The sequence below is a fragment of the Drosophila ficusphila genome, unplaced genomic scaffold (assembly GCF_018152265.1).
Source record: "Drosophila ficusphila isolate 14025-0441.05 unplaced genomic scaffold, ASM1815226v1 contig_286, whole genome shotgun sequence".
NCBI lineage: Eukaryota > Metazoa > Arthropoda > Insecta > Diptera > Drosophilidae > Drosophila > Drosophila ficusphila.
In genome coordinates, this window is record NW_025064189.1 from 3,795,263 (window position 1) to 3,822,908 (window position 27,646).

The following is a 27,646-nucleotide window of genomic DNA, read 5'->3' on the forward strand; positions in this document are numbered from 1 at the left end:
TCGGATCCCCGGGCTTTAGGCTTTCGGACCCGAGGCTGTGGAGGAGACATTTTTCTCATGCCCAACGAAGCGAACAGCTAAATGCAGTTGATGAAGCGCCGTCACCAGAAGAGACTCCAAACTGAACCTGCCACAGTGGTAAATAACAAATAATTACCCCAGTTATGTAACTCAATGGTAGGAACTCTTTATTCATTGATTAAAATCAAAATTATAAAGAAAGTTTTAATGTAATATCAAAGATTCGAATATTTTCAAATGTTTTTTATCTAATAAAAATATATCCTATAATTGTTTTACGAATTATACTTTTTATGTATTTATTAATGTACATTTTTATATAAGTATTATTTATATGTATGATGTACTAATATAAAAACAATATAAATGGAAAACTCTTTTACAAACGAAGCTTAAAATTAGATATTTGATTTTGAAAGAGGAAGTTTTGCTGCGATAGCATTTTTACCTCTTTAGGGAACCAAACCAATTTCGAAGACTTTTCCTTTGCTGATTTCTTGGAAAACTTTATGGGTCTCAGATTTAATATCCTAACACCTCAGCAAAAAACAAATGAAAAACCGTCCTGTAATTGTTTCTCGTTTCATTGTGGTAAGAATTTTTACTATAGTTTTCAAAATTATACCACAGAAATGATTTAAATTATAAATATCGCTTTATAGTTTTTTTTATTAATTATTTTATTTTATTTATTTTTAATTAATATTGTTAATTTTTTTTTCCTTTTACTTTAGTTTAGAAATTCCTTGTCTTAAATCACGGTACTGTTTTCGCATGTTTGGCTAACTGCCTGACTTTCTTCCCAGTCTACCCCCCTTAAACGACCCCCACTCATAGACTCCCCCCTCTCCCCCGCCACTGCCAACTATCCCCCCCTCCGTCTGACGACTGACTGACTGTCTTTTGTGTCCATTTCGGTTGCGGCATTTAGCTGGAGTCTGTCATGCCTCGCTCACGTTCACTATCTCATTGCAGTCGTCGCTGTTTTGTTGCTTCACTCGGGCTCCTTGGAAAGCCCCCTCCCCCCACCGACTTTTCCCCCCTTCGGTCCGTCTGCCTTGTTTGTCAAACAGCAACAGAAAAACAGTTAAATGCCAGTTTACCAGTTAAAATCGGAATCAAAGCGAAAACAATGACACAGTAGCTTTAGCAGAGCATTTAGTAAGGGGAGTCAACCGAAGAGAGGCCGTAAACAGAAGGAGATAGCTAGATGTCTGTGGCAGGAGACAGAAGAGAGAGTGAGCGAGAGGGAAGATACTAGCCAGGTCGAAAGCAAGTGAAGTAAGCAGCAGCAGCAGCAGTAGAAAAGGCAGAAAAAAAATCGTCTAGACACAGACTAGACTCCATAAAAATAATTATTATCGGTTGCAATTTCTGCTGCTCAGACTGCTGTTGCCACTCCCCCTCCGCCCTCCTCCTCTTCTTCTTCCACCGATCACATACCAAAACTCTTTCTCCACCGTTCGACGCCTCCAAATGTCCATCCAGTCCCACTGACTGAAATTGTTCGTCTCGTTTGTTCGTTCGTTTCTCGGCCGCTGTCCGTTTCATCTGCGTCGCATTACACCAGTTTCAGTTTCACAAGTTTACACTTAACAAAAATACATATGTATATGGTAATAAAATTATAGAAACATTTACCAAATAAAGTTGTTTTTGTAGTACTTAATCTAGTGGAGCTCAGAAGCTTATTTTAAACAGTTATTTGACTGCAAACCCATTTTTTTCAAATTTCGAAAGGTCGGGGGTCATAAAAAATGACAAAATATCGACCAAAAAATTAACTAATGATGCAGTTCGTTAGGGAATTCAAATAAAAACATTTATAGGTATACCAGTTCAAAATTTGATTAAAATTAGAAAAGATATAGAGTAGACTTAAAAGTAGTTAATTTTAGTGATTTTTCAGCAAACCCGGAATAGGTTTTATTAAGAATAATTATTATGAATAGACACAGATTTTTACTACTTGTAATTTATATCCAAAAATATTTTTCGTGGTGCCTGTGCATTTTCCACACTCTCCTAAAATCTCTCCTTTTACGAACACCCATTGAAAAGTTTATTCTTTGTGCTCGTTTTGTTGTTTGTTTGCTAGAGAATGGCCGCAGACTCGACCACTTGGCAGTCCTCCTGCTCCTCCGGCGGAGTCTGAGGTCTCCGGGCTGCGGCATCATCAACATCCAGTATCGCCATCATCGCCGCAATGATGATGCCGTTGCAAGTGGAAGCGAAATGAAACGAAGACGGAAACGCGAGGCAAACGCAGACGTCCGCTGCAGACGGAATTGAATATTTAACACCAAATCCCCAGAATGTGGCAAATTGCCTTTGATATCCAATTGCTCACAGGGAATAGGGAATAGGCGCCCCGGGGGATTGTGGGGTAAATGTTGTCTAGGACTCTCTGGCTAGGACCTTTATTAAGTCACTTTAACTTGTCTGCGAATGCCACGAAATAGTTGAAGTGAAAAAGGGATGTTAAATTGTTTGAACTAATTTTAAAAAATAATAATAATAATAATTTAAAAATAAACATATAAATTGTATTCACATTCTAAGAAAAAAATTAAGGACAAAAGAAAACAAGTTATTATTTATATTTATTACTCTGTTTTATTTTATTTCCTCATAAGTGCGCATTTTCCGTTAACACGGAATTTCCCACTTAACTTCAACTGTATTAATTTACCTTCAGTAACTAGTTCCACAAAATCTGATTTGTTATTCATCGTCTGTCTCTTGGCTATCCACCTGCAATTATTAACCTCTTTCTGTAACCAAATAGCCCCAATAACTGCTCGGTTCAAACACCATTCACTTACGGTGGCCTCACTTTGATAACCAATTTATTTTGCTGATTGCCGGCAAAATCAATGCCCGATAGCTAAACACAAATTGCAGGTGGTCAAGCCGCAAGGCACCACCTTTTGGGAGCCCCAACGATTTGGATTTCGATGATGATGGCTGGAGTGTCTGGAAGGGTGGAGAGTGGGCATTTTTGAATACAATTCGAGACCATAATTACATTTATTGCAATACAAAAGCGCACTGCTCGCCAGGAGGGAAGGGGTCCGTCGTCGGTGGGTGGAGGTGTCTAGGGGAAGTTTGCCAAACGGAACATGCATTGACAGATGGACAGCAGGGTGAGGGGGAAGGGAAGGGGAAGGGGGAAGGGTGGGAGTTCCGGGGAGTGGGCGACACGTCGTCACGCATCGCTGGGCAGACATGCAGTGGACATAGGTCTTTCCTCAATGGATGTGGAGCAGGGCAAATGCAAACGTACTTGCACAGACAACACTGAGATTAAAAACGAACAAACTATAGAAGATCGAAAATTTGTTTTTTTTTTTAATTGAAACCCGTAGTAATCTAGCCTAAATGTTAAAGAAAATAAAAAAAAATATACAAAAGGTTAAAAAGAACTAGGCACCTCACATGTGTCCATCTTAACATAGTTTTAGTTTTAATATTACACCAATATTAAACTTTTGTTTATTGAAAAAAATTTAAAAAAAAAAAAAAAAATTTTTAATATTATAATAATTGAATTTTAATAACTATGAGTGTGGTTATAATATTTTGCTATATTTAACACTAACATAAATAATTTTACTTCCCAATTAAAAAGATAAAAAGCTGGTAGTTATAAATAATAATAATAAAGAAAATATAATAAATGTAAAAGGTGACATAAATAATTTAAAGATAAACCCAAAGCACTGAAAACCTTTACAAGAAGTTATTTAGAAAATAAATAAATAAATAATTAGTTTGAGTCCGAAAGACAAATCAATTTCTCCCAGTGTAGACGGAGGATAATTGCCACAATTTGCTTGTTGCGTGAATGGACAGACGGAAAAGTGCCGGCGATTACAAAAGGGGAAGGTTCCCTCGTCGACGAAAGGGTGCAAAAAGGACAACTTCCGTTTGCCGGACACGCGGACATACCCGCACGCACACACACACATACAAACATATGCACATTCATATTGTATGTGGATGTGAAGGGTTCGTTTTTGTCTTATGTCCGCCTTGTGTCATATTTGAGGTGAGCATAAAGCCACTCAACGCCGCCATAAATCAACTGCACTCTGATCTAAGGCTGTCAGCGGAGGGAGACACCAGACATCGCACATTGGACGGCTCGACTGAGCGACAGATAGCGACCGAGAACAATCAGAGTAACTAAAATTTCATTTACAATAAGTCGACCTAAGAAATACCACACAGATTGGGTTTCAAGTTGATTACCTTTAAAAGCAATGACAATTTTGTGGCTAAACCTGAATATTGGATCTTTGACATTATTTTGATTTCAAGCACACGTCTGATATTTTCAATTATACAAGCAAATATACGATGAAAATGTTTCTTCTTAAAGGTTTACTAGTTACTCATTGAATCATACTTAAAGTATTTACAAAGCTTACCCTTGGGAATAATAAAAGAAATAATTTGTGCAACACATAAGCTAAAATTTCTTCCATGAAAATGATTTCTATATAGATTGCATATTAAATTGTACAAACTGTAATATGGATACCTACAATTTCGGTTGTTTTGTGTGTGATTATCTCGGACATATAGTCAAAATACCCGTAGGCAGAACATTGCAACAGCGAGCGACAGCGACAACTTTGTCCCATAACTTTCCAGACGACAAACAGACAACATCGCCGTTGTTGTCGTTGATGTGAATGTCGATTGCGATGTCTGCTCTGCTCACCTACGGCTTTAGCTTTGGCTATAGCTTTGGCCCGACTTTCGACTTTGACTTCGACATCGACATCGGTTCTGGTTCTGGTTCTGGTTGCCATTCTTGTTCCTGTTCTGGGTCTGTGTTTCTCACACGCGGAGGCTTTCCAGGTCGCTGATGCCTTTTTGTGGGAATGCACCTGAGCTTTGGGGTTCGCCTTGTTCTCTTCCATTTTTTTTACCTTTTTTTGTGTTTTTTTTTTGTTTCGTTGAGGTCTTCAGCCGACTTCGACTTTGACTTGTGTCTAGACTGCAGACTGCAGACGGCAAAAAGGAAACAACAGGAAACGCCGGCAGACAACAGACGGGCAGACCTCTTTGACAGCTCAAACAACTGAAACGAGCCGACAGCAGCAGCAAAAGCGGCAGCGGCAGCAGCAACTTGCAACCAGCTACCAGCCACCAGCAACCTCAATTGCAAGGCTGCAACATTGCAACAGCAACAGCAGAAGCAGCAGCAACAATGGGTCTTCTCCACATCCACAAGATATTGGGCAAACATTGCCAAACTGCGCGAACAATTCTCGGCTGTCAATATTGTCTGTCAACGTTGTCGTTTTGTGCCATCTTTCAGTTCTTTACTCTTGGCCCTTTTGTTTCTTGGCAGTTGCGGTGCTTTGTTCGTTTTCATTAGGTTTTCTAAAATGTGTCACATGTCTGAGGCTAAGATTAGTTTTTGATTGCTTTTGGTTAAACGATAGTCTGAGAAATCTTTGAAGCTACAACGTTCAACTTGGAGATCGGAAACGAATAATAATCTACTGCGCTTCCTTGAAAGCAAGCTTAGTGAATAAGGAATAGAACCTTTAATTCCTGATTGAAAATATCAAAGAATAATCATTATAAAAAATACGTTAACACATGCATTATTTTCTAAAAGAACTAGTTCCCTTCAATAAATGTTTTATTTATAATCCAAAGTGGAGTTGGGGCTTAAGCTCCACTAAATATAAATAATATCTGTAATATTGATCCACTTTTAAGATACTTTTTTGATGTCCATTTGCATCACAATGTTAATCAATTTACGAAACACATTTCCATAATTTCTTTAGCGAAATCCCACACCTCCAGAAGTCAAAAGCAGTCGCCTCTTTTTGACAACCTACTTTGCCCGGGCAACTGTAATTCGTTTTAGTGAATTAACCAGCTTAATTAGTTTAACTCGAGTCGAGACTGCAGCGTGGAAATGGAGAGATTCCCGGCCAGTGATTTGGCAGTTAGTTCGGGACATTGCATTCCTGTCTGTCTGTCTGACTGGGGGCTTTCCCCCTTCATCTGGTTTTTGGCCAGCAGAATGCGAATGCTCGTAGTATCCGCCGCTGGCAGCCATTTAGTCCGACTTGATGTCGTTGTCGTCGTTGTGTTTAATTATTCAAAACCATGTCATGTCTCTGTATAATTTTATGCATTGGCCAATCCAAGCGCCATGATTAAACTGATGATGATTACGACTGGCGATGGTGATGATGATGATGACGCCTACACAGGAGCACAAGAGGTAGACGGCAGACAGCTGACACCGAAACTATGGCTACACTAGCAGAAAATTTTAACAGAATAGCTCTTCATATATTTGAGGTTATTTTATAATCAAAAATAAATTTACTTTTATTTAACTACAGAGTCTTATAAATAACTGTTCAACTTTCTTAGATGCCAAATTGTTGTTTTAATAAGTTTGCTCTTATTTTCATTTGTTAGTATCTCTACTTTAGCTTAAAAATAAAAACATAGCTGTAACCAATTCTAATAAGATGACAAAACTTAAACTAAAATGAATTCCCATTTGAAAGGATTTTGCATTCTTTATACTGCCCTAAAAAGTATGCAATACTTTTTTAAACATTTTTGTCACTCATTTGACAGCTGCATGTGTATAGAATGTTTGAATATTGCGTAACTTTTTAAAAATAATATATTTGGGAAACTTATATTTTTTAATTAAATAGATATTAAATATTTATTTTTGTATTAAAAATTTAATTTCCTAGTGTATAGCTACAACTATCTTTCGACCACGCCACATGTGGCAAAGACAGCAACCGCAGTACAACGAGACAGAGACGGGGAGACGTTTAAAGAGTGGGACGGCAAGAGAGGGTAGAAGAGAGATAGAAATATGGAAAGAGAGAGAGCTGGCTGCACTGGCAAAGTGGCATACCAGACAGTCTGACGCTGTTGGAGCCCACGGATGGCCCCAGTTCCCTCGTCCCGCTTCCATTTCCCTCTCCTCCCACCACCTGCCACGCCCCCCGCCTCACCGCCTTCCCACCGATGGCCAGATCTTGCCGTCTGGACGAGTACAACGACAATAATAACAACAACACAGCAACAACAACAACCATGGACAACAACGACGACCACGACCACTGTCTGTGGCAGACCGAGACTATCGAAAACTCGAAATTTATTCGTTGGAAAAAGTTGATTTCTGTCGCCTTCTTTTTTTTCTGCCCACATTTTGTTTTTTTTGTTTTTCTTTGAGTGGTACGAATAGAATCGCGGAGTATATGGGTAATTAAATGTTATTCATATTTAATAATAGCATTTTGAGGGGTTTTGGCATAACTTTGCTTTTAGAAATTTTAATTATTTATAATCTGTGTTGCAAAAATATTTTTAAATTGTTACGTTTAACTGGTCGTAAAATAATGGTTTTAAAATAAATGGAAGGTTCGTTGGTAGTGGGTTAACATAGAGAAGAAGGAGTGCAAACTTTAAGAAGTCTATCAAAATTGAAATTTAAAGAAATTTTAAAGAAATTTTTTTAAAGTTAACCAATTGCAATTGTTGTTTTAATTATTTTTCTCGGGTATTATCTTAAGTACTGGATAGTAATTATGTCCATCACCCCAGACAACTGCTCCACTCTCATATCTTCTTCTCCATAATCTCAGACCCTCTCTTTCTTTCACACTCTGTCCATCTCACTCACTCAGTCTGTTGTTTTTACCGTCGTTGTTCGCTTTATTTTCCGTTGAATTGCAAAAAAAAAGAGCAGCAAAAAAAGAGATGCCCACGAAAATTATGTTAACCAGCCAGCTGTGTTAAAAATCCCACATCATATCCATATATCCCTCGATCCCCTTTCCCCTTCTCTGGATTTTTTGCTCCTTCTCGCTGACGACAAATGCCATATCGCATAAGGCATAAAAATGTTCAGATATGATGATGTCTGGCACTGGAACATTTTCAGGGCAATTGTTGCTGCGATTTGTTGTTTACTTTCTGTCCCTTTGTTTATTTCTTCTCCCTCTTGTTTTCAACATTTTCAGCGACATGCAAGTGGAAATTGTTTTTTTTGGCATCGGTATGCTTCGTTTATTTTGGAGCATTTGTTGCGTTTCGATGTTGTTCTTGACAGGTGAATGAACTGAGAATAATACTCTAATGTTGTGGGTTTAGGTAAATATTAAATTTACAATTATTTTAGGATAATTTTGTATATTTTTTAGAAATGATTTATAGATCATTAATAGATCATGAATAGATTTTAAGTCAATATCCCGAAATGCATGTTAATATTCGGAGACTTTGAGTCACTGGCTTATTTAAAAATATACTTATAATAATTAATAATTTATTTTTCCTTGTTTTTTTTTATAAATATTACCTACTCACCGTATTTCTGCCAGAAGGATTGGCTGCTGCCCACGTTAGATTTTGATTGGGAATCGTTGGGGGAAACCGAATCCCCTTCTACTTCATAAACCTCCGTGTAAAGTATGAACTCCAGTCGCGATCTTCGCGTGGTTGTTGTGGATGTTGCTGTTGTTGCTGATGTTGCTGTGGTTACTGATGTTACTGTTGCTGCTGCTGCGACTGTTGGATGTTGCTGCGGGGTCAAAGGTGATGCGGTGGTCGCTGTTCGGACCGTATCACGTTTGCGTTTAAAAATACGAGGCACGGCACGCAGTGATGTTGCTGCTGCCCGGGGCACATGTGGCAATGTAGTTGATGTTGCTGTTGTAGCTGTTGCTGTTGTTGCTGCTGCTGCAGATTGCTGCAACAATGTAGCACGTTGATTAATTTGATATGGCAAGAGCATAGACGCGGGCGATGCGGATGCAGATGCAGAATGCGACGCGTCGCGACAACGACAACGACAACCGCGATGACGATAATGATGATGATGACGATGACGATGACTTCGACCACGACGACAACGACTACTATATGGACACGGCGAACTGAGAGGATTCAGTGGACTATGAGGACTGGGCGGGGATCGCGGTGGGCTTGCACGAATACTTGTCTCGGCACTTGGACTTAAGTGGCAATCCGCACTCGATGCTGGTAATTTATTTTGCAAATTTGTGCCAACAGCGAGCGGCTCCCTTCGTCGTCGCTGCTGCGACCTGCTCAGAATTAAATTTAACTTACGCGTATTATTTGCACTATTTACACTGCACAAAAATTCCACTACCACTATATACAGCATCTAACTGGGCACTTTTGTTGGCACTTTCACTTTCGCCGCCGCTTCCAGTTGCATTCGATATTGAATTGGCTAGCGTCGAATCGCTTGTCTGGCATTTCAGACTTTTAGAACCGCTTCTTCTAACCAGCTGCTCCTCCCCTTGTATTCGATTTAGTTGCTCAACGACCGACGCCCATGGATGGATTACTCTTTCGGTGGATCGCTGTGGATCCTGCTGCTGGCGAAAGACGAAAGGAGGACGAGGCATCCGCGATCCCGGCATTGGCACCGCGAGGGCTGAGGCTGAAACTGCGGCCGGCCGGAGGAGCGTCGTCAGGCTGATCACCACAACCACTGTGCACCACCACAATGTGCAGCGGGCCCCCGCGGCGCCACTGGCTGCTGCATGCGTGGGGGCCACAGCGTCGTCCGCCGCCGGCGATCGGATTGTTTACGCCGTGCTTTCCTCCGCAAATCCCCCAAATCGCATGGTCAACTGCGCTCAAGGCACTCGATCGATATGCCGTGATTATTGCTGTAAGAAATGGAAAATAATTCGTTATTGCAATGAATCAATATGATCTTAAAAAAGCTTAAAAAGGTTTCTTTATAATAAAAGGGGGAAGTTTCATAATGGTGTTTTGCATATATTTACATTAACAATTTGTCTCTCATGGTTGTATATCTAAATCAGAAAATCATTTGCAAGTAATTTTTTAAATAAATGTTATGTTACAAAAGTTCATTTTAATTCTTAAAAAAAATTTTTTAGCTAATCTCTGAATTTTTTTAAATTAATGGCTCCCCTTTAAAGTTCATCCCATCATGCTTTAAATTGCATTGAAATTTGTAATCTTATTTAAATTGATCTATAGAAATTGCTATATATTATATAATACTATTCAACAAAATATAATTCCTGGTTAAATCATATCAGAACACCTACATTTTGCAAATGTTTTAAGATCGAAATATTCATATCAATTATAGTCACATTACTTATTTCATCACCTGAACATAGTTCAGTGATCCCCCTTTTCTTGCAGTGCTTTTATGCTGTGTGGTCGCCCACTTGGCTCTCGTATTTTTTGTTGTTTTCTTTTCTTGTTGTCGCGTTTACTAGCTGCATTTGCTTTTGTTTTGCGGCAGTCTGTCCCAGAGTCTGTGGCAAAGTATCCGCCGTCCCACAATGATCCCTCCCGAACCCCCGACGAAAATACATAGTGACTCATGGGCGGGAGTGAAAGGGGGAGAAAGGGGGTGCGAATGGAGGAGACAGTGTCTGAGCATCGCCCTGTGGGCATAAATAACCCCAAGAACTGCAACACGAACAACAATAATATATGCACAAATGGCCCGCCATTGTTGTTGTTGCACGTTGCGTATGCGTAATATTTTGCTGAAATTAATGTTGCACTTCTTTGCGACTTTGTTTTTATTATTATCATCATCAACATCATTATCCTCGAGTTTCTATATTTAAAGCAGATCAACAGAAACACATCTTTGTTATGCACTTTAGTTTTGATCCCTAAAAACAACAACTTCTTCGCAAAAATTATGAGCAAGTCAAAATAGTATGTTTTTAAATAAGTTAGAGGAGGAAAGATTAATTATTTTTGAATTTAGTTATATTTTTCTCTTATTTTTTAGCAATTTATTAGAAGTAATAATTTATTGCAATAGAAAAAGATTTACATTTAAGGTTAATTCCTTTCGGAAGATTCAAATCGTCCAGCTCCATTCCTTTAAGATAATTTAAACATTAATATACATATTTTTGATAGTGCAACAACAATGTTGCACCCCAACGTGTCAGAGACAGATTGATGCCACAAAAGAACAAAAGCATCAAGATGGATCGCATTGTGGAGACGAATCATCGTCATAAGGAGCAACCTCATCCTCATCCTCATCATCTCCGTCTGATTTTGTTGTTTGTCCGTGGACCTTTTATTTTTACTCGCTTTATTGAAATTCCTTTCAAGTGTCGGAGGCGATCGTCATCATCATCATCCTGCTGTATCCTCCTCATGAACACGATCATAATTAAGAACAACCTTCGCTGTGTTGTGTGTGTGTTGTTGTGTGTGTGTTGTTGTTTGTGTTGTTGTGTGTGTGTTGTTTGTGTTTGATCTGCTTTCGTTGCCCAGACAGACGGCGACTCTCGACGGCAGCTACTGTTTCCCCTTTTTGGAGCCCTCTTGAGCCGCAGCAATTTATTTGATTGCCTCTTCATTTTCATTCCCCCACTTCGTTTTGGCTCAGAGCTTAAGTCGAAATTTATGTTTGCCATAAAAACACGATCTCCAACTCCGAGTCATAATTAATAAAAAAAAAAAAAAACAGCAGAAAAAGAGCAGAAGACCAAATCCGAAATGCAAAACACAAAACAACAAAAACGACTCCAGAAATGTGGCCATAAAGTGCTGACAAGTGTTTTCTGCCGTCCATCCGCTGATCCCAAACAAAAGGCTCGCGTGAGTCAAGATCGTTTTGAGACAGAGTTTGTTTGGGCCTTTTTGTGCCACCAGCTGGTGGACTGAATGTGATGGGAATGAAAGGTATGAATGCGGGACTTTATGAAAAGAAATTACCATACAAAGTAAATTCAGATCGAAAGAATGTGGCTTTAAAAATAAAATGCCTTCTCCATAAAATCAAATGGTGTTTCGGGTTACTCAAGGTTTTAAGTATACAAGTACAACAAGGTATTTAAAAAAAAAATACGAAACGAAAAATAGAACAATGTTACTTTAAAAGCATTAATTAAATAAAAGAATAATCCACAATGAATGTTTAAAAAATATCTGGCTTAAATAAATAAAAATATTTTATATGTGTATTTAAAGTAAAGATAATTCTATTAGGTTTTCTCCGTAAAAAAAATGTTTTAGCTTATAAATGCATACATTCTTCTTTTAAAAGTTTTTGAAAATTTCAAATAAATAATTTTTATTGACCATAAAAAAACAATAATATCAATTCGGCGCATCAACATCAAGAGAACTCTAAAGCATAAGCATTTTCGTCTAATTCAAACACATTCCAGTTTATTTTTAAACAAAACGCTACATTCTTGTATTTATTTCTGTGCCGGCAAAAACAAAATCGAAGTCTTTTATTTTCAATTTCCAACATATCGAACACGGCGGAAGGGGGGGAAGGGGGAAACCCAGGAATTCGCAAGTAATCGACAGAAGCCGGCTGTTATCGATAAAAACACACCAAAAAGCGAACATTGGCATTTGCAGATAAGCGGGTAAATTCGTACTCGTACATACCAGAAAGTCGAACGCTCGATTTGACATTGAGCAAACGTAAATTCGAAGAATTCCGGGCCCAGGAAAAGTTTCCCAAACACGCAGAAAAACCCGGGGGAAATGCCCCTCGAAATCCACCGATCGCGGCACTATTTTACTATATTCACGCACGACTTTCGAACCCGTGTCACGTCGCGAATATTGAGAACACTAATCGAGGAATTTCGCACATGACAACCAAGTATTTGGGCTTGCTCTCTCTCTCTCTCACTCACTTTTCTTCTCTCTCTTTTACTTTAGATTCTATTATTTATAACTATTTGGATGATATATTTATTCTCTTTTGTTTTTCGTACTTTAGTGTTGCAAAAAAAGTGAAAAAAATGTAAATCACTTGTGGTGAACTTTGATTTTAACTGTGATTCTGATGACACGTAGTTCCCGTTACCATATGGCCACCATATAGCCTTTTCTCGATCCGATCTAGCCGCCAACCTGCGCCGCACTGAACTAAATGCGATTTTTTTTCGCAGCTAACATAAAAACTGCCCGTTTGTCTCCAATATTTCACACATTTCGCACACTCGGGCCCCGGCGTCTATATAGACGATATATCTACACAGATATATCCCTGCACTGGCCGGGAATATAGAAGGGGGCTGGGCGGCCTGAGACTCCGACGCGGCGACAGGCGTGCCTTTTATTTTTACCGCTCATTTTGTTGTTGTTCGCTGGCACGGCAAAAAAAAAAAATCAAAAAATAAAAAAGAAAACTAGAAAATAGCAAAATTATTTTTGTACTTAAAAATAAATTGAAAAGCATTTTCTTCATCTGTTTTTGCAACAACGGCCGCAGGAAAATCAAGCGTGAAACGTGCTGCCACACCTCCCCTCGATTTTCGTCTCTCCACTTAAAGTCTCCACTCTACACAAGCACCTTACTCCTAAGGGCCACACAAAAAGAAAATATCTTCTCTTAAAAAATAACTTGTTTTTAAATATTGTTTCACATTTAACTGCTTTTTAAAAATCAAATTATATTTGATTCATACAATTTTCTTTAATTTTTTTAACACAATACTATTTGTTAATATTTGCTTAATTATTTTTTCTATGTGCATTGCAATGTTTTTACTTCGAGGATCGAGAGCTGTCTCCCCGCCTCCGTCTGTCTGTCTGCCCGTCCGTCCGATTGTCTGGCCCTGCTCATTATTTCGCTATCATCGGGAGAGACGTAGAATCGGCGACAAGAACAACAACCTGGTCCAAAAATATCCTCTAACAGTGGGGTAGAGTAAGATGAACAACGCAGACACAGTCAGCATAATTTATATTCAAACGAAATAAGAATGTTGCAAAATTGTTGCACAAATAAGTAGAAGAGGAGCAGAAGTGGCCAACAAGGTGGAAACAATGCCGCTTCGAAAATGCCCTTAAGTAGGTACTCATTTATATATAAATTATATATCAAGAAATAAAACATTAATTTTAGACCTCCAACATTTTTATTTGCTTATCAATTGCAAATGCAAGAGCAAAACAAAAACTTTATATTTTATACTAAGGTACTTTTACTTAAAAATTGATAATAATTTAGATTCTAACAACTTTTACTTTCGTTAGGGAAGAGCATATTTTTTTAAATAAGAGGTTGTAATTGGTTGCAATTACTTTTGCAATTCTAGCCTCCATAATAAAACCATAAACACTAACCCAGGATCCCTTCAACCTGCAAAATTCTTGACTAAAACAAAAGGCGGCAACAAAAATATCACAAAAGTTGAGGAGAAGAGGGAGTTAAGAATATTTCCCTAGTCTCGAGGATAGGGTCGCCAAACGGGAGTCTACGTGTGGGGATTCTTGGGCTATTTTCAGACCCATCTGAGTCACTCGCCCTCAACCTCAGCCGATCCTCTGGCTCCCTCGCTCCCTATCTCGTATACTCCCCAACAAAAAGAACAATGAGCCAGCAACCGCTGAAAATCTTCCACTTGCAGAACCACACAAAAGTAACGCCTGGCCCAAAAAAGAAATTTTGCAATGCGAAAATTGCATGAATTAGAAAACAAAAAAACGAGGAAGAGGAAACTGCTTCTGCTTCTGCTGCTACTGCTGATGATGATGACGTTGATGAAACCGTGGAAGGAGCTGCCAGGCAAAAAAATCCACTCAGACGAAAGTCCTTAGACTTTGCATTTCGGCAAATATAATGCACAGCGGGCGGTGCAGGAAAAGGGGGCGTGGTTGGGGATATCAGGAAGTTGCCACTGCAAGATGCAGGCGCAGGAAGCTGCCAGACGGCGACGTTGGCTGGCTAAGAACAATGCCGGGCCACACAAAAAAGTGAGCCAAGAGAGAAAACTAAGCAAACTTGACGAAAATACACTAAAAATAAACCAAAGCAAAGAAATGTTAAAAGTTAAAAAAGATTCTAAAACAATAGAACCGTTTTTATAAATGAATATTCAAAACTAAATTTGAGATTAAAACGGTAGAAGAAAAATTGTAATTTGTATCATAATTCTAATGAAAATATTTATAATATTTTTGATAAATAAAAGTTTTTGTTTTCAATTAGAGCTTTTTTAATAGATATGAAATTATAATAAGTAACGTTTATATTAGGTCTGTAAAAAGTTTGTATTAAAAATTCCTAATAATTACACATTAAACATGTATTAAATAAATAAATAGTATCACTTATTATAATTGCTTTCCCCTCCATATTTTTCTTCTTTTCCCTTTCATATTTTTTTCTGTGCATCGGTCCACATCCAGACATCTAACAACAATAATACATAATTACAATAAAGAACTGCACTTTATGCAACACCCCAGCAACAACAACGTTCACATCAACAGTGACGTGGAAAATGCAATCAGCGAAACTAAAACTGAGGGAGCAGAATATCTCGACTGCCAAGGATCTCTGAATCCAATTCCAGTAATTTGAGGGTGTTGTTATTGTTCAGCCCAGCGGAGTTGTGATGGATGATGGTTATTCATTGCACTTTTCTGGCAATTATTATTGCTGCATTGTTGTTTGCAAAAAATCAACTTATTCAGTTTTTATTTTATTGGGAATTTTTGAAGGGACCGCACCAGTGCGTATACGTAATGTTAGTGTTGAGGCAGAAATTAATGCATTCATTATTCGCATTTCTAAAGCGTATTGTTGTTTCAGTTCCTTTCATCGAAAACTTGATTTTGACTTGAAGAGGTATTTTTCAACGAAAATAAGAAGGCGAAGGAGAATAAACCCAATAAAAGGAAATTAATAATAAGTTATATTTCATTCACGACTTCCTTAATTTGGTAAAAGTTGGTTGGTTCAAAAATGTTTAAAAATTGTTATTAATATTGCACTGTGTTATTTAAATTTTCCGTAAATTTGATAGAATCAGAAATAAAGTAATTGCTTTTAAGAAATTTATTGGCTTAAGTTAAACCTAAACTAAATTTAATATAGATTTCTAGCTCAACTTAAAACAAACTTGGTTTTAACTTTTTTATAACTATCCCTGACTTTGCCCGCAACTTTTGCAGAATTTTTCCAAGAGTTAATGGTTTTCAACAGAAAAAAACTTTTCAGAGTGCTAGAAAGAGAACGGGGACTTCGAGTAGACAAGGATAGAACGAGAGATGCAGGAACCTGGGAAGAACCCGTTGATGGTTGTACATCATTAGAGCGCTATCCTGGCGCCAGTTGACCAGACACAGACTTCCTCTTACCACCCCTTTTCAGCCCCCCCTCTCTCTCTCTCTTTCTCTATACACATCTCCCCTCTCAGTCTTGCAGTAGCGATAGTTGCATCCGCTGTTGCAGCCTCGACTGGAAGTCACGTCATATTGATTGAAATTTAAAATGCAAATCACTTAAAGCGTTCAATTTAATCAAATTATTACAACAACCAGCTGGAAAGGCAATGAAAAAATAGATGGTAATAGGTAAAAAACTGGAAGAAGGGAGCGGGCAACCGTTGGCAACCAGAACAGACCACAACAACAACAACATAATCAACAAAAACAAGAACAAAAGGAAGGCAGCGACAAGTCATTTTCCACATTTTCTGTTTGCGGTCACTCGAGGAGGCGCCACCGAGTAGCTTTCCATAAAAAGGGGAAAAGCCAGAGGGTAGGGGTAGGAAATGGTGGCCGCATAAGAACGTGTCTATTAAAGTGATAGCCTGGTCTGGAGTTGGTCACTTCTGGACATGAACATACACCTAGAAAAATGGTTGTTGTTTACTCTAATTAACGTACATGAAAACATAATTTAAAGGAAAAAATAAGTAACAGTATTATTAAAATTATCAAGTATCAAATCACATAAAATTCATAGAAGTTTTAATTTAAATGTATTCAAAAAATTTAAAACGGTATGTATTATTCATTCAAATCCCAAATAAGTAATTTTTTTAAGACTTATCTAATATACACCTATACAAATTGTTAAATCAACAAGTACCCAGCATATTTCTTGAGTGCACTGAGCTAGAAAGTAAACACATTGCCCTGACATCAACAACAATGTTTCCAATGCTAATGTTGTCCAATCTACCAGCACGCCGTCCATCAGCCCCGCCCACCGCGCTCCATCGCCTTCCTGGGCGGTTGCTGTTGGCTTAATTAAATTGTGGTTGCAACTTGCGAAGCGAAGCGCGTACACAAAAATCACACAGAACAACAACAACTGGACTGGGAAGCCAGTGCGGTTGCCACTTTATGATTGCAATTGTTGTTCTAGCTGCGGTGTCTGTGGTTCTGTTTTAATATGCCCATTTTTACATGAAACACCCTGTACTTTATGTTTGCTCGAAAACATGATTTAAATCTTATTGCTTATTCTTGGATTTCTTATCACAAATCTCTCCCGAAACGCATCCAATATTAGATCCTAGCAGGGATGTTTAAGCATCTTATCACTCCCGGTTTGGAACTGGAGATATCCAGGGCCTCGGTGGCGCAGTTGGCAGCGCGTAAGTCTCATAATCTTAAGGTCGTGAGTTCGAGCCTCACCCGGGGCATGTATTATTTTTTAGTCCTTGGTTTTTATGTTTTTAATTAATTATTGTTAATTATAATATTTACAAAAAGTGTTTTAAAATACAAATTTTGCTACAAATGTTAAAGGTTCAAACAAAACCTTTTATTTGACTTTTTAATTAAAAATTTAAGTTCACGTTTGCATAGTAATGTAAATCTTAACAGCAATTAATAGAAAAAATATTTTATTACCGATTAAAAACAATATATTATTACCGATTATATATTCATTTTACCTGAAGAGCAACGCAAAGTCGGTTCAGGTCAACATTTTATTATGTTCTCCCTCATTAAATCTGTAAACCGCAGAAATACCACATCCACAAAAGCCGCAACGAGGGCAGCAAAAACTTGACTAACGTCATTATGAAGATTATGATGTTAGTCACATTATGCATAAATCTGGAAACAAAGCCAACAACAACAACAACAACAACAATAAGGGCAACAACAAACCCAGTAACAGCAATTAAGTTGACTAGCAAAAGTAACAGTGTTGAATCCCGCAGAGAACTGTTAAGTTACTCGATTTAACAGAGACGCAATCTGAAATTCATGGGGGAACACTTTAAGTCTTAAGCTAAATCCAGCGGGAAATGAAATGCAATTTCCAAGGACTCTCCGACACCGACAAAATCGAGGGAAAATACTCGGGCGTTGCAAGCTCAACTCTCTTCATTTGCCGCCCCAAAAAGTATGCAATGAAAATCGAAGCAAACGAAGTGAAATGCTCGTAAATTGTAGTTGGCTGACAAGTTGACTCCTGGCTGGATTTTCCAGAGGAATGGCGCCGACTGGTGGGCGGTGGGCGATGGGTGGTGGGTGGCCCCCGGGATGTGCGGGATGACATTGCACTCGACTTGACTCGCCGACGAGTGCAATGAAACTGCAAAACTTGCTCCAGACGAGCCAGGAAGCGTCAGGCATATCAAATTGTTGGTGTTTGTGTGGGCGAATGGAAGCTCAACTAAGTTCCTCACTACTCCTTATTTGCTCCTTGTGCACTCCCCGTTCAATGTATCTCTCTTTATTGTGCATTTGTCCTTTGGCAGCCCAGCGAAGGACAAAATTCAATGAACGTTTTCCTGTCTTTTCTGGTGCACTAAAAATATATTCCCAAAATTGACAAGGCAATGAAATACAATAATAATATTTTTTATTGTGCATGATGTTGAAGCACAAGAATTTAAATTTGTAAAACATTTAGGATTTTTTTTTAAGATATACCATTTTTTTTTAGTGAAAAGAATTTAATCTGTTGATTACGTTTGATTAAAAAAACTTTAATTTTTTGATTAAATGGTAGAAATAGAAATACAACATATTAAATCCAAGTACCCATTTTTAAACCTTTTAGATTTTATCACCTCTAAAAATGATTTTTGTCAAGTGTGTTGGGTGTCAATAAATGAAAATCCTTCCCAAAAATAGACGAGAAAAAATGAAATAAAAACGTTTGATACTCCAAATTTGGTCATAAAAGGGATTTTTATGAACCAGCTGCCACTTGAGTTCGCCAACTCCCAGTTGACCTTTCAGCGTGGTGGTCATCACCTGCACAGCTGCACTTTCATTAATACAGTGTTTTTGTTGCGGCTTCCCAAAGAGTTTTCTTTTCAGACCAATTAAGTGCTGGCTTTCCTCCATTGCCTCTCGTTCATTGTAGTTGGCGAGCATAAAATTCAATCAAGTTTTGTGTTGAGCCAAAAGTTACGATGCCTCAGACAAGAGCGCAGTTACCCCTTGTGTTCCCTGCCCCGTTTAAAAGCCCCGACGACTGCCAGACAGACAGGACACGTTTGTCCTTACATTGTCCTCTGGTCGGTCGGTTGCTGTTGCATCCCATGGATCCCTGTCTAGACTTGAGTTGGTTGCCCTCCCTCCAGCGCCATGACAACCGCATGCGATTTATGCTGATGCGAGCATTTACCCCCTTGGCCACCCGTTCCCCAATTAGCACCCCTTGGAAACTCCCACGCGTTAATATTATTAAATGCAAATTAAGCTTTATCCTGTTTCATTCATTAGCGGCTGTAATTTAGCCCGCAAAAGTCCTTGTTTATTAGCACCTCGAATCGGTTGGTGTTTCATGCTAAAATTACAGGGGTACAACCGGAATTAAAAGGGTAAAACAATTTACAAAAAATTAATAAATCAGTTGGAATAAAGCCCAAAAGGAAAAATAATCGGTGATCTAATCAACTGATTCTTTTTTTATTATATCCTTTATCAATTGGATTGTTGGCAAGTGATGTGATCATTTCAATAGGGATTTAAAAAAATGCATTCAAATTGATTTTTAACAAGATTTTTGAATACTTATCAGAAATCCTGATCGAAAGAATATCAATTTTTCCGAACTAAGCATAAACTAATGTCTAGTAAATTTCAATTCTTTTTTTCTTTCAACTATTATATTATGAAACAAATGTTTGTATATTTTACAAAGTGTTTCTTTTAAACTGAAACTATTTTCCGATAAATGTTTTCTCTTAAACAATATTTTAAAGTGTGGAAATCGGATTATTTTAGCTTTGTCGCGTAACATCGCTTTGCATCCCTGAGTTTGCGGGAGTGAACATTGCAATTGAGGTGCAAATTCCCATGCGAACATTGCTTGCTTCGTTTGTTGCTCCGCTTCTTGGCTAATTTGCAAACCAATTAAATGTCAATTTGAGGCATTGTTCCTTAACCTCTTGTACGCCACTACACCTTCTATGTAGTTTACCCCCGATGTGGAAAAACTTTTTTTCGCCACCGCCAAAGTTTCCCCCATTGCCTGTCTAGACTTCTTTGGCAGACTCTCAAGACTTCTTCCTGCGACTGCAGCCCGACTTTTCTCCGTAGTTTCATAGCATTGCGTAGTTTGCATAACTTTTTCCCCCAAAACTCCTTTCTTCTTTTTCGTTCACCGCCTTTCAACGGCTAAGTGAGTTTTAATGCCGACAAAAGCGCCCAAGGGTGGAGCTTTGGGGTTTGGGGTTTTTCTGCCAAATTGGCATACGTTGCGTATGCGTTATGTGCGCATTTATAGTTTGTATGCTTAGTTTGAATATTTCACTCGATTCACTCATTATTCATGTCTGTTCGCCACTCGCTTTGCTATGCGAAAACTGTCGCCCCATGAAAATGACACGCCCCCACAACCGCAGTCAACCGGTCGCTCGGTTATGGTCAGAATCGGGAAATGTTACGGAAAGGGCTTTTCCATCCTGGTCAAAAAATGTTATGCCAAGAGGAAAAAAACAAGCTGAAAAAATTGCACGTTGCAATGCACATAGCAAGATGGAAAACATGAACCAGAAATTAACCGAGTTTTAAATGCCCTAATTCATAATTTATATTTTTTATATAAAAATGTAGTGTCGTATAAAATAAAAACGAGTATATGTTTAAATAAAAAGTATGTGTATAATATACACTGTATATACAATTAATTCTATAATATTTGTAAGCAAAAAAGCATACGAATTTGTCATTAAAGAAATTTTGAGAAATAATTAATTCAGTAATAAGTTTAATCATTTTTAACTACCATCAAGCGATTTTTAACTAAGTTCCTGTTTAATACTTTTCATTCGTTTAAATTTCGACACTGCAACATTCCATCAGATGCGAGACTCTACTCTGCACTGCAATTGCAAAGTTTTAATCACCTTTCTGATCCCAAAGTGGTCATGACCCAGCCGGAGCAGAAGCCTCTCCTGGCATTGGAATATGGCTGCGGGATACTCGGACTTTTTTTTTTTGCCGAGAATCAGAGCACACCCACCCATGCAGCAATCCAGCCACAATGGTGGGGCGACTGCCGACCCAGCCGGCCAATGAGTTTTTGAGCTAAAAGTTGAATTGTGCATCGACGTCCCCGCCCAGGACGCCCCGAAAAGCCCGAAACCCCTCGCCCAACGGCTGCGTGTGCGTGTGTTTTCGACTGTCTGTGTGGTATGCACTTGTCTAGACATTGGCTAGACAGTGTAAAACCAAAAAATAACAGCAACAACAATTACAGTAAATGCCGGCGACACAAAACGAAACGAAATGTTGCACAATCCACGTAGCCCCCCAATGAAAAAAATCAGGGGAATGGGCACAGGAGACATTGTCGTCGTCGTCGACGTCGTCGCTCGACGAGACGGCGGAGACAAATTTTTGGCAATACATTTGACAAATTTTCGTGCGAATGCAGAGTGCGAGCCGTGCAAGCCTTCAACAAAAATCCATTCCACCATTGTTTTCTTCTTTTGATTTTATTTGGTAACTAAGTGGAAACTACTGGGTAAACCCAAAGTGGAGACCCCTTACTCCACGTCACTTTATCCTGCTGCGCTCCGTTTACGAGGCACCAAACTTCTTCCGCTGGTACGGCCGCGGCAGCGGAGCCAACAGATTGTTTGTCGAAATGCTGACGTTGACAAGTTCGTTAGAGCTCAGGCGAGACACGTGTACCAGGTGCTGCAAAGAGAGAAAATAGAGGTGAGAAAATGTTCGCAAATAATGGGCGAAATTTGGGATTTAGTGCAGCTTTCAAAATGGGTAAAGACTTTTGTGCATATTGCCGTAGTTTAGTCTGCTAACTATATACTTTTAAGCTGCATGGACATTTATTGATTACAATAAGTATTTGCTTTACTGTTAATTTGCAATCTAAAATATTATAAATTGCAGCAAAGATCTTAAACATTTTTAAAAATCTCTAGAAAAAACCTTAGAGTAGGATTTCTTTATCTTACCTGTCGTGGCAACTGGGTCTTAAGGCTCAAACCCTTTGGATTGATATCAACCAAGGATCGATGTCCATTCGACAACTTCTTTGACTTGCTATTGATCACATGCTCCCTCGACTCTAGATGCTGATTTCGCTCCAGCACATATAAATTGGTTTCGGTGTGAACTATAAAAATGTTTGGGTTCCTCGGATCCAAGCTGATTCCACTAATGCAGTGGTGCCTGGTGTCCGGTATCAGGTACTCATCAGTTTCACAGGTAAAGTTCCGGTTGACCAGGTCGTACTCCACTATCTGACCATTGGCATAGGCAACCACCACGCGTGGATGATCCTCGTGCAAGGATAGGGCGGTGGTTCCTGCTCGATGTCTTGGTAAATTCAGCAGATGCTTGTACTTTTTGCCGTGCAGTTTCCAAACCGATATTAACTTGTTAGCTGTTCCAGCCACGATGTAATCACCGTCTAAAGAAACCACTAGATGGTTAATGGTACCCTTGCAATGATCACTTAGATCAGTGTCAGCTTGAAAGATAACCCGATCCTCTTTCAAACTAAACCAACTTAGGACATTGCTTTGGGGATGCAGCAACGCAAGGCGTCCTTGCTTTGTAAAGATTATGTGGCTGGCCGGCTTAAGTTCCTCGGGCAGATTGTCCGCCAGACGATCTACTTTCAAGGGATCTCTCTTCAAACGATTAAGACGGAGCTCCTTCAAGGTAGAGTAACAAATCCAGTTTGCATCGGGTGAAATTGCTGCAGCCTGTATAAAGTTTTTATCTTTGACATTCATCTGAAGGAGTTTCTGGGGAGGTTGTTCCAAAAGGAGTTCTTCCGAGTGTCCAAGTGGCTGTTCCCAAGGCTTCTTCTTTTCCTCGTCCTGAGGAAACACAGAACCCAAGCGCCAAAGATGTAGACTGTTGGGATATCGTAGAAGCAAAAGTTTTTCACTAATAGCCAATGAAGCTACAGATCCCTTAAGGAAGGGTGCATGCTGCGACAGATGAGCCTGCATCCTTTCGCTGGAGGTTATAGTCAATATGCCATCCAATCCTCCAGAAAAAATCTGTCCATCTATCACCACCAGTGATTTAACATAGTGTTTGTGTGCATCGCGTTGCAAAAACTTGATCCAACGTTCGCTGGTCGACTCCTCACGCTTTATCTTGGTTTTACTAAAAATCCGAATGAGAGGAGGCTGCATTCCACTGCAAACCAATCGATCCTCCTTCTCATTTACTGCCAAAGCAAACACATTTTTGTCCAAAACTCGCGTGCAATCGATCTGCGTGGCATTTTCTGCATTCCAAACGGTAATGAATCCTGCTGAATCGCCAGCAATAATTGTGTTATCCGATAGGACCTGCAGGGACCAAACGATTACGTCCTTATCCGATAGAGTCATTGTGTGGAGAATGGTTCCCTTGAGGGCATTCCAGATGCGAACACATCCTTCGGTGCCGGTCACCAGTTTTGTTCCTGTCTTATCAAACTTTATGCAGAGAACACGACCTTTTTGTTTGTTAAAAAGGGTCTTGTAGGTAATTTCGTCATTCTCGATGCTCAGGATGTTGATATGACCCTCCTCGGAACCCACAGCAATTTCCGTTTCTGCAGGGTTTACATCCAAACTCCAGAGGGCATTTCCAGTGGGTGAGTGTTCATAACGTGGTTTAAGGTTAATCACATCCCACTCTGTGAGGACACCGGTAAGGTTTACGGAAAACAGACGACTTCCCGCCCAAGCCAAAGATTCCGCTGGAGAATCGGGAGGCAGATGGATAACGCTATCCAAATAGGGAGTGTGCTCCAGATTCCACAACTCAATGACAGGGGATTCGCTAAAAGAAATGTACTGATTAGAAATTTGGAAAGCTATTAATGGTTATTCATAAAGATTTTTATATTTTACCGACTTAAAGCGAGGCACTTGCTCGCTTTACTGTAGGCCAGACTAACAATACCACGCGGTTTTATCGTGTAGAAGCGAACATTGTGCAACTGCTGCTTGCCCCCTCCCTGGGGTTCCTTCTTCGCATTATTGGTCATTGCACTTTATTGTAACAATTATTAAATCGTGTAAAAATAAGAATTGAAAACGAAACAAAATTCCTCCGGAGCTGCACGTGTGTGGCGAAGAGGTGCCAGATAGTCTGCAACATGAGGTAAACAAACCGCGGGAGTTGCCATTTGGTAGAAAATATACTAGCTTAACCCTTATGGTGCTGCACAAGAGTTCCAAAATGTTTCACACAAAAATATATATTTTCAATAATATAATATACAAAGAACCGCCAAAATTTATTGCATTGAACTATTTGTGATATCTGTAATGGGCTGTAACATATTATTAAGTGGGCTAAGAATCTTTTGCACTAAGTATTATTGGTCCATCTGATATCGGTCACTCTAAAATCGGCGGGGGTGGTTTTCTCAGATGTTTTTCTTGTTGTTGCTGCTTCCCAAAAGAAAATAATTTTCAGCTGAAAATTAAACCAATCAGCTAATTAAATTAAGTTTTAAAACCAATAAAAATCATAAATTATGATATAGCACTAAGAGGATTGAGAAAATCACACTTAGAAGTACAAAATACAGCTCTGCAAAGATGTCGCCAAAATCTCTGTGGACCTTCGGCCTCCTAAGTGGTAAATAAATAAACAGAAAAAAAACAGAATAAACACAAAAGCAAATAGTTAATGATGTGCATAATTAACAGCTCTCCTTGTGACCTTGGGTTCGACGGCCATTTCCTCGAGGGTACTCGAGCTCAGTGACAGGTTCATTGATGTTCGACACGAGGGCCAGTGGCTAGTCATGTTTTATGCACCGTGGTGCGGCTACTGTAAGAAAACGGAGCCCATATTCGCTCTGGTGGCTCAGGCACTGCATGCCACTAATGTGCGGGTGGGTCGCCTGGATTGCACCAAGTATCCCGCCGCTGCCAAGGAGTTTAAGGTAGGAGTAATATGTCTTTGACCAAATGAAAAACATCATGTATTCAAAATAAATACATATACCAAATCTTATAGGTTCGAGGCTACCCCACTATCATGTTCATTAAGGGCAACATGGAGTTTACCTACAATGGCGATCGTGGACGCGACGAGTTGGTCGACTATGCATTGAGGATGTCTGGTCCTCCTGTTCAGCTAGTCACGCGAACGGAGAGTGTGGACATGCTCAAGGGATCCCACACGATCTTCTTTATTTTCGTGGGTCAGCAGGAAGGCGTGGTGTGGGATACGTACTATGCAGCGGCAGAAGGATATCAGGAGCATGGATTCTTCTATGCCACCAGCGAGGATATCGCTGCCCAGCACTTTGACTTTGAGAAACTGCCAGCGGTTATAGTCTACAAGGAGGAACAGCATCACTTCTATCCCCATGGACATCTGGCCCACGAAATGGACCCCAATGAAGTCAATGAGACAGTTTTCCAGTGGGTGAACGTAGAGAGGTTCACTCTCTTCCCGAAGGTCACCCGATTCAATATTCATCAGCTGTTGAGGACAAACAAATACTTGGTTTTGGCTGTGGTGCAGGAGGATAAGCTCAATCAGATAGCCACTCATGAGTTGGAATTCCGTGACATGGTTGAAGGCGTTATTAGGAAACACAGGGCGCGATATCATGAGAAGTTCCAGTTCGGATGGGTAGGAGATATAATTGTATAGTTTACTGAGTACTTATCAACAATTCTTCCTTTCAGATCGGTGAGCCATCTATAGCACATTCCATTATTCTAGACCAACTGCCTACGCCGCATTTAATTGCGATAAATTCGAGTACTCAACACCACTTTATACCCGAAGATGATCCTATGCAAATGACCCCACAAGCTCTCCATCTTTTTCTGGAATCCATCAGCAACGAAAGTGCGGTTGCCTATGGAGGCGATACGTATTTCGTGCGTTTAAATCGGGCACTGTTTGAGGTGCGAAGAGCCTTAAAGGATATGTGGCTGGGAAATCCCGTGCTGACCACTGTTATTTTTGGCCTACCGCTGGGATTCCTTTCGCTCATTATGTATTCCATTTTCTGTGGCGATTGTTTGGTCACCGAAGAGGATTCCGATGAAGACCACGAAAAGAAGGAGTAAGAGGATCAATTACAGAAAGAAGAGGAAGATAGTTACTTGGAGAAATTACTATAAAAAGGTAATTACGGTGATTTCAAAACAAATTTTGATTGATCAAAAGATTGAGTTCCGTACAAGATCACCAGAAAAAAGAAAACAAACCAAAAGGAATACAAATTAGGAAAGCCCCACAAGAAGTCGTATCCCATAGATCAACTTTTCTACCGCATATATATGTAAGCCAAATCTAGTCCTATGTCAAGGTATCTCATCTCCGCTAAGCGAGAACTTCCAATCCGCTTTAGGAATCGCCATTTGACACAAAGGAATCAATTCACAATCGTGAGTTTGGTTCTTTTTTTTTCGTTTTAAGTTAGTAAAAGTAATAAACATGATTTAGCGGATGCAAAGAGCGGGAGAAAACTTAAATAAGGACTTGGGCGGGAAACTTTGGCCGGATCAGCAGCCGTAATCCTCGTCATCATCGCTGTCAATGGCCGCTCGACGCCGATCATACTTTACGGAGGACTTGCTCTGTGGCATCTGAGCATTGACGCTTTCAAGGATGCTCACAAATTGGGCGTCGTCGAGTTTTCCGCGCACCTGACCCATTTGAGCCATACGGATGACCATGTTCTCGAACATTTGCGCCTTCTCAGGCTTGCTTACTTTGAGGGTGTTCACTGTAAGGCATTTAAAGTGATGTAAGGGTTTTACTATAAGAAAAGGTTCAATGCACTTACGTCGTGCTCTGGCCTGCTGATCCAGAACTTGAGATAATATCGAATGCTTCATCTCTTCCTGTGCGCGCATCTGCTCCTGCTGGGCTTTTTGTTTTTCCGCATCATTGCCACCGCCGCCGCCCTAAAATAAAGAAACAGGCGAAAGGTCATTAAAGGATGTGGTTTCACAGAAACAGGTGTCCCAAACACACAAGGATGACTCATAGTGTTTAAAGCCGTTAAAAGGGCTTAAACAAATAAAGGATACATAATCCTAGTTTGTGTAGTTTTATGGTCGGGTTCATTGGTTTTTGTATGTTTATGCATAAAAAGGTGCTCCAAGTTATTTCTATTTTTGGAAATCTCTAGAGGAATCTAGCCGGTTTGGAGCCCACTTAAATATTTCACTTACAAATTGCGACTGCATTTGGGCCATGCGCTGGGCACGTAAGGCATCCAAATCTCCATCAGACATGCTGTGGTTTTAATTGTAGGTAGTATATGGCAGTAAATTAAGAAATCTTTGTGTTCTTGCAACTCGAAATATTAAATCACGCACTTTTCAGCCAGAAGGTGTGCAGTAAATCAGTGTGACCTTTCTATACGGAA

The 27,646-nt window shown here is 39.5% G+C and overlaps 4 protein-coding genes and 1 non-coding gene across 5 annotated transcripts; 2 read left to right on the forward strand and 3 right to left on the reverse strand.

Moving 5' to 3' along the window:
* Positions 1–8,395: 8,395 nt before the first annotated feature.
* On the reverse strand, positions 8,396–9,492 carry LOC108089370 (pneumococcal serine-rich repeat protein). Its single transcript, XM_017187547.1, is given in 2 exon segments — positions 8,396–9,196; positions 9,198–9,492. Coding segments are annotated over 2 exon segments (1,089 nt in total). The 5' UTR covers positions 9,486–9,492.
* Positions 9,493–17,419: 7,927 nt separating this feature from the next.
* Trnam-cau lies at positions 17,420–17,492 on the forward strand. Its single transcript has one exon. It is a non-coding gene; the product is annotated as a tRNA-Met (tRNA).
* Positions 17,493–21,745: 4,253 nt separating this feature from the next.
* LOC108089613 (U3 small nucleolar RNA-associated protein 4 homolog) lies at positions 21,746–24,376 on the reverse strand. The gene is made up of 3 exons (XM_017187975.1): positions 24,147–24,376; positions 22,242–24,075; positions 21,746–21,963 (listed from the first exon to the last, which is right to left on the reverse strand). The coding sequence occupies exons 1-3, from the start codon at positions 24,281–24,283 to the stop codon at positions 21,844–21,846; spliced, it is 2,091 nt and encodes a 696-aa protein (XP_017043464.1). The 5' UTR covers positions 24,284–24,376; the 3' UTR covers positions 21,746–21,843.
* Positions 24,377–24,680: 304 nt separating this feature from the next.
* On the forward strand, positions 24,681–26,725 carry LOC108089577 (protein disulfide-isomerase TMX3). Its single transcript, XM_017187933.2, has 4 exons — positions 24,681–24,882; positions 24,954–25,192; positions 25,267–25,890; positions 25,947–26,725. Exons 1-4 carry the CDS (start codon positions 24,843–24,845, stop codon positions 26,334–26,336), a joined length of 1,293 nt encoding a protein of 430 aa, XP_017043422.1. The 5' UTR covers positions 24,681–24,842; the 3' UTR covers positions 26,337–26,725.
* On the reverse strand, positions 26,659–27,631 carry LOC108089578 (programmed cell death protein 5). Its single transcript, XM_017187934.2, has 3 exons — positions 27,450–27,631; positions 27,059–27,179; positions 26,659–26,998 (listed from the first exon to the last, which is right to left on the reverse strand). Exons 1-3 carry the CDS (start codon positions 27,510–27,512, stop codon positions 26,775–26,777), a joined length of 408 nt encoding a protein of 135 aa, XP_017043423.1. The 5' UTR covers positions 27,513–27,631; the 3' UTR covers positions 26,659–26,774.
* Positions 27,632–27,646: the final 15 nt, after the last annotated feature.

Excerpts from the sequence above, each read along its gene's own strand:
- LOC108089613 (XM_017187975.1), bottom strand. The coding sequence starts at position 24,283 with ATGACCAATAATGCGAAGAAGGAACCCCAGGGAGGGGGCAAGCAGCAG. Across the intron at positions 24,076-24,146 it reads AAGTGCCTCGCTTTAAGTCG|CGAATCCCCTGTCATTGAGT; the intron begins GTAAAATATAAA and ends CATTTCTTTTAG. Across the intron at positions 21,964-22,241 it reads AGACCCAGTTGCCACGACAG|CACCTGGTACACGTGTCTCG; the intron begins GTAAGATAAAGA and ends CTCTCTTTGCAG.
- LOC108089578 (XM_017187934.2), bottom strand. The coding sequence starts at position 27,512 with ATGTCTGATGGAGATTTGGATGCCTTACGTGCCCAGCGCATGGCCCAA. Across the intron at positions 27,180-27,449 it reads CCCAAATGCAGTCGCAATTT|GGCGGCGGCGGTGGCAATGA; the intron begins GTAAGTGAAATA and ends TCTTTATTTTAG. Across the intron at positions 26,999-27,058 it reads TCAGCAGGCCAGAGCACGAC|TGAACACCCTCAAAGTAAGC; the intron begins GTAAGTGCATTG and ends AATGCCTTACAG.
- LOC108089577 (XM_017187933.2), top strand. The coding sequence starts at position 24,843 with ATGTCGCCAAAATCTCTGTGGACCTTCGGCCTCCTAAGTG. Across the intron at positions 25,193-25,266 it reads CCGCTGCCAAGGAGTTTAAG|GTTCGAGGCTACCCCACTAT; the intron begins GTAGGAGTAATA and ends CAAATCTTATAG. Across the intron at positions 25,891-25,946 it reads AGAAGTTCCAGTTCGGATGG|ATCGGTGAGCCATCTATAGC; the intron begins GTAGGAGATATA and ends TCTTCCTTTCAG.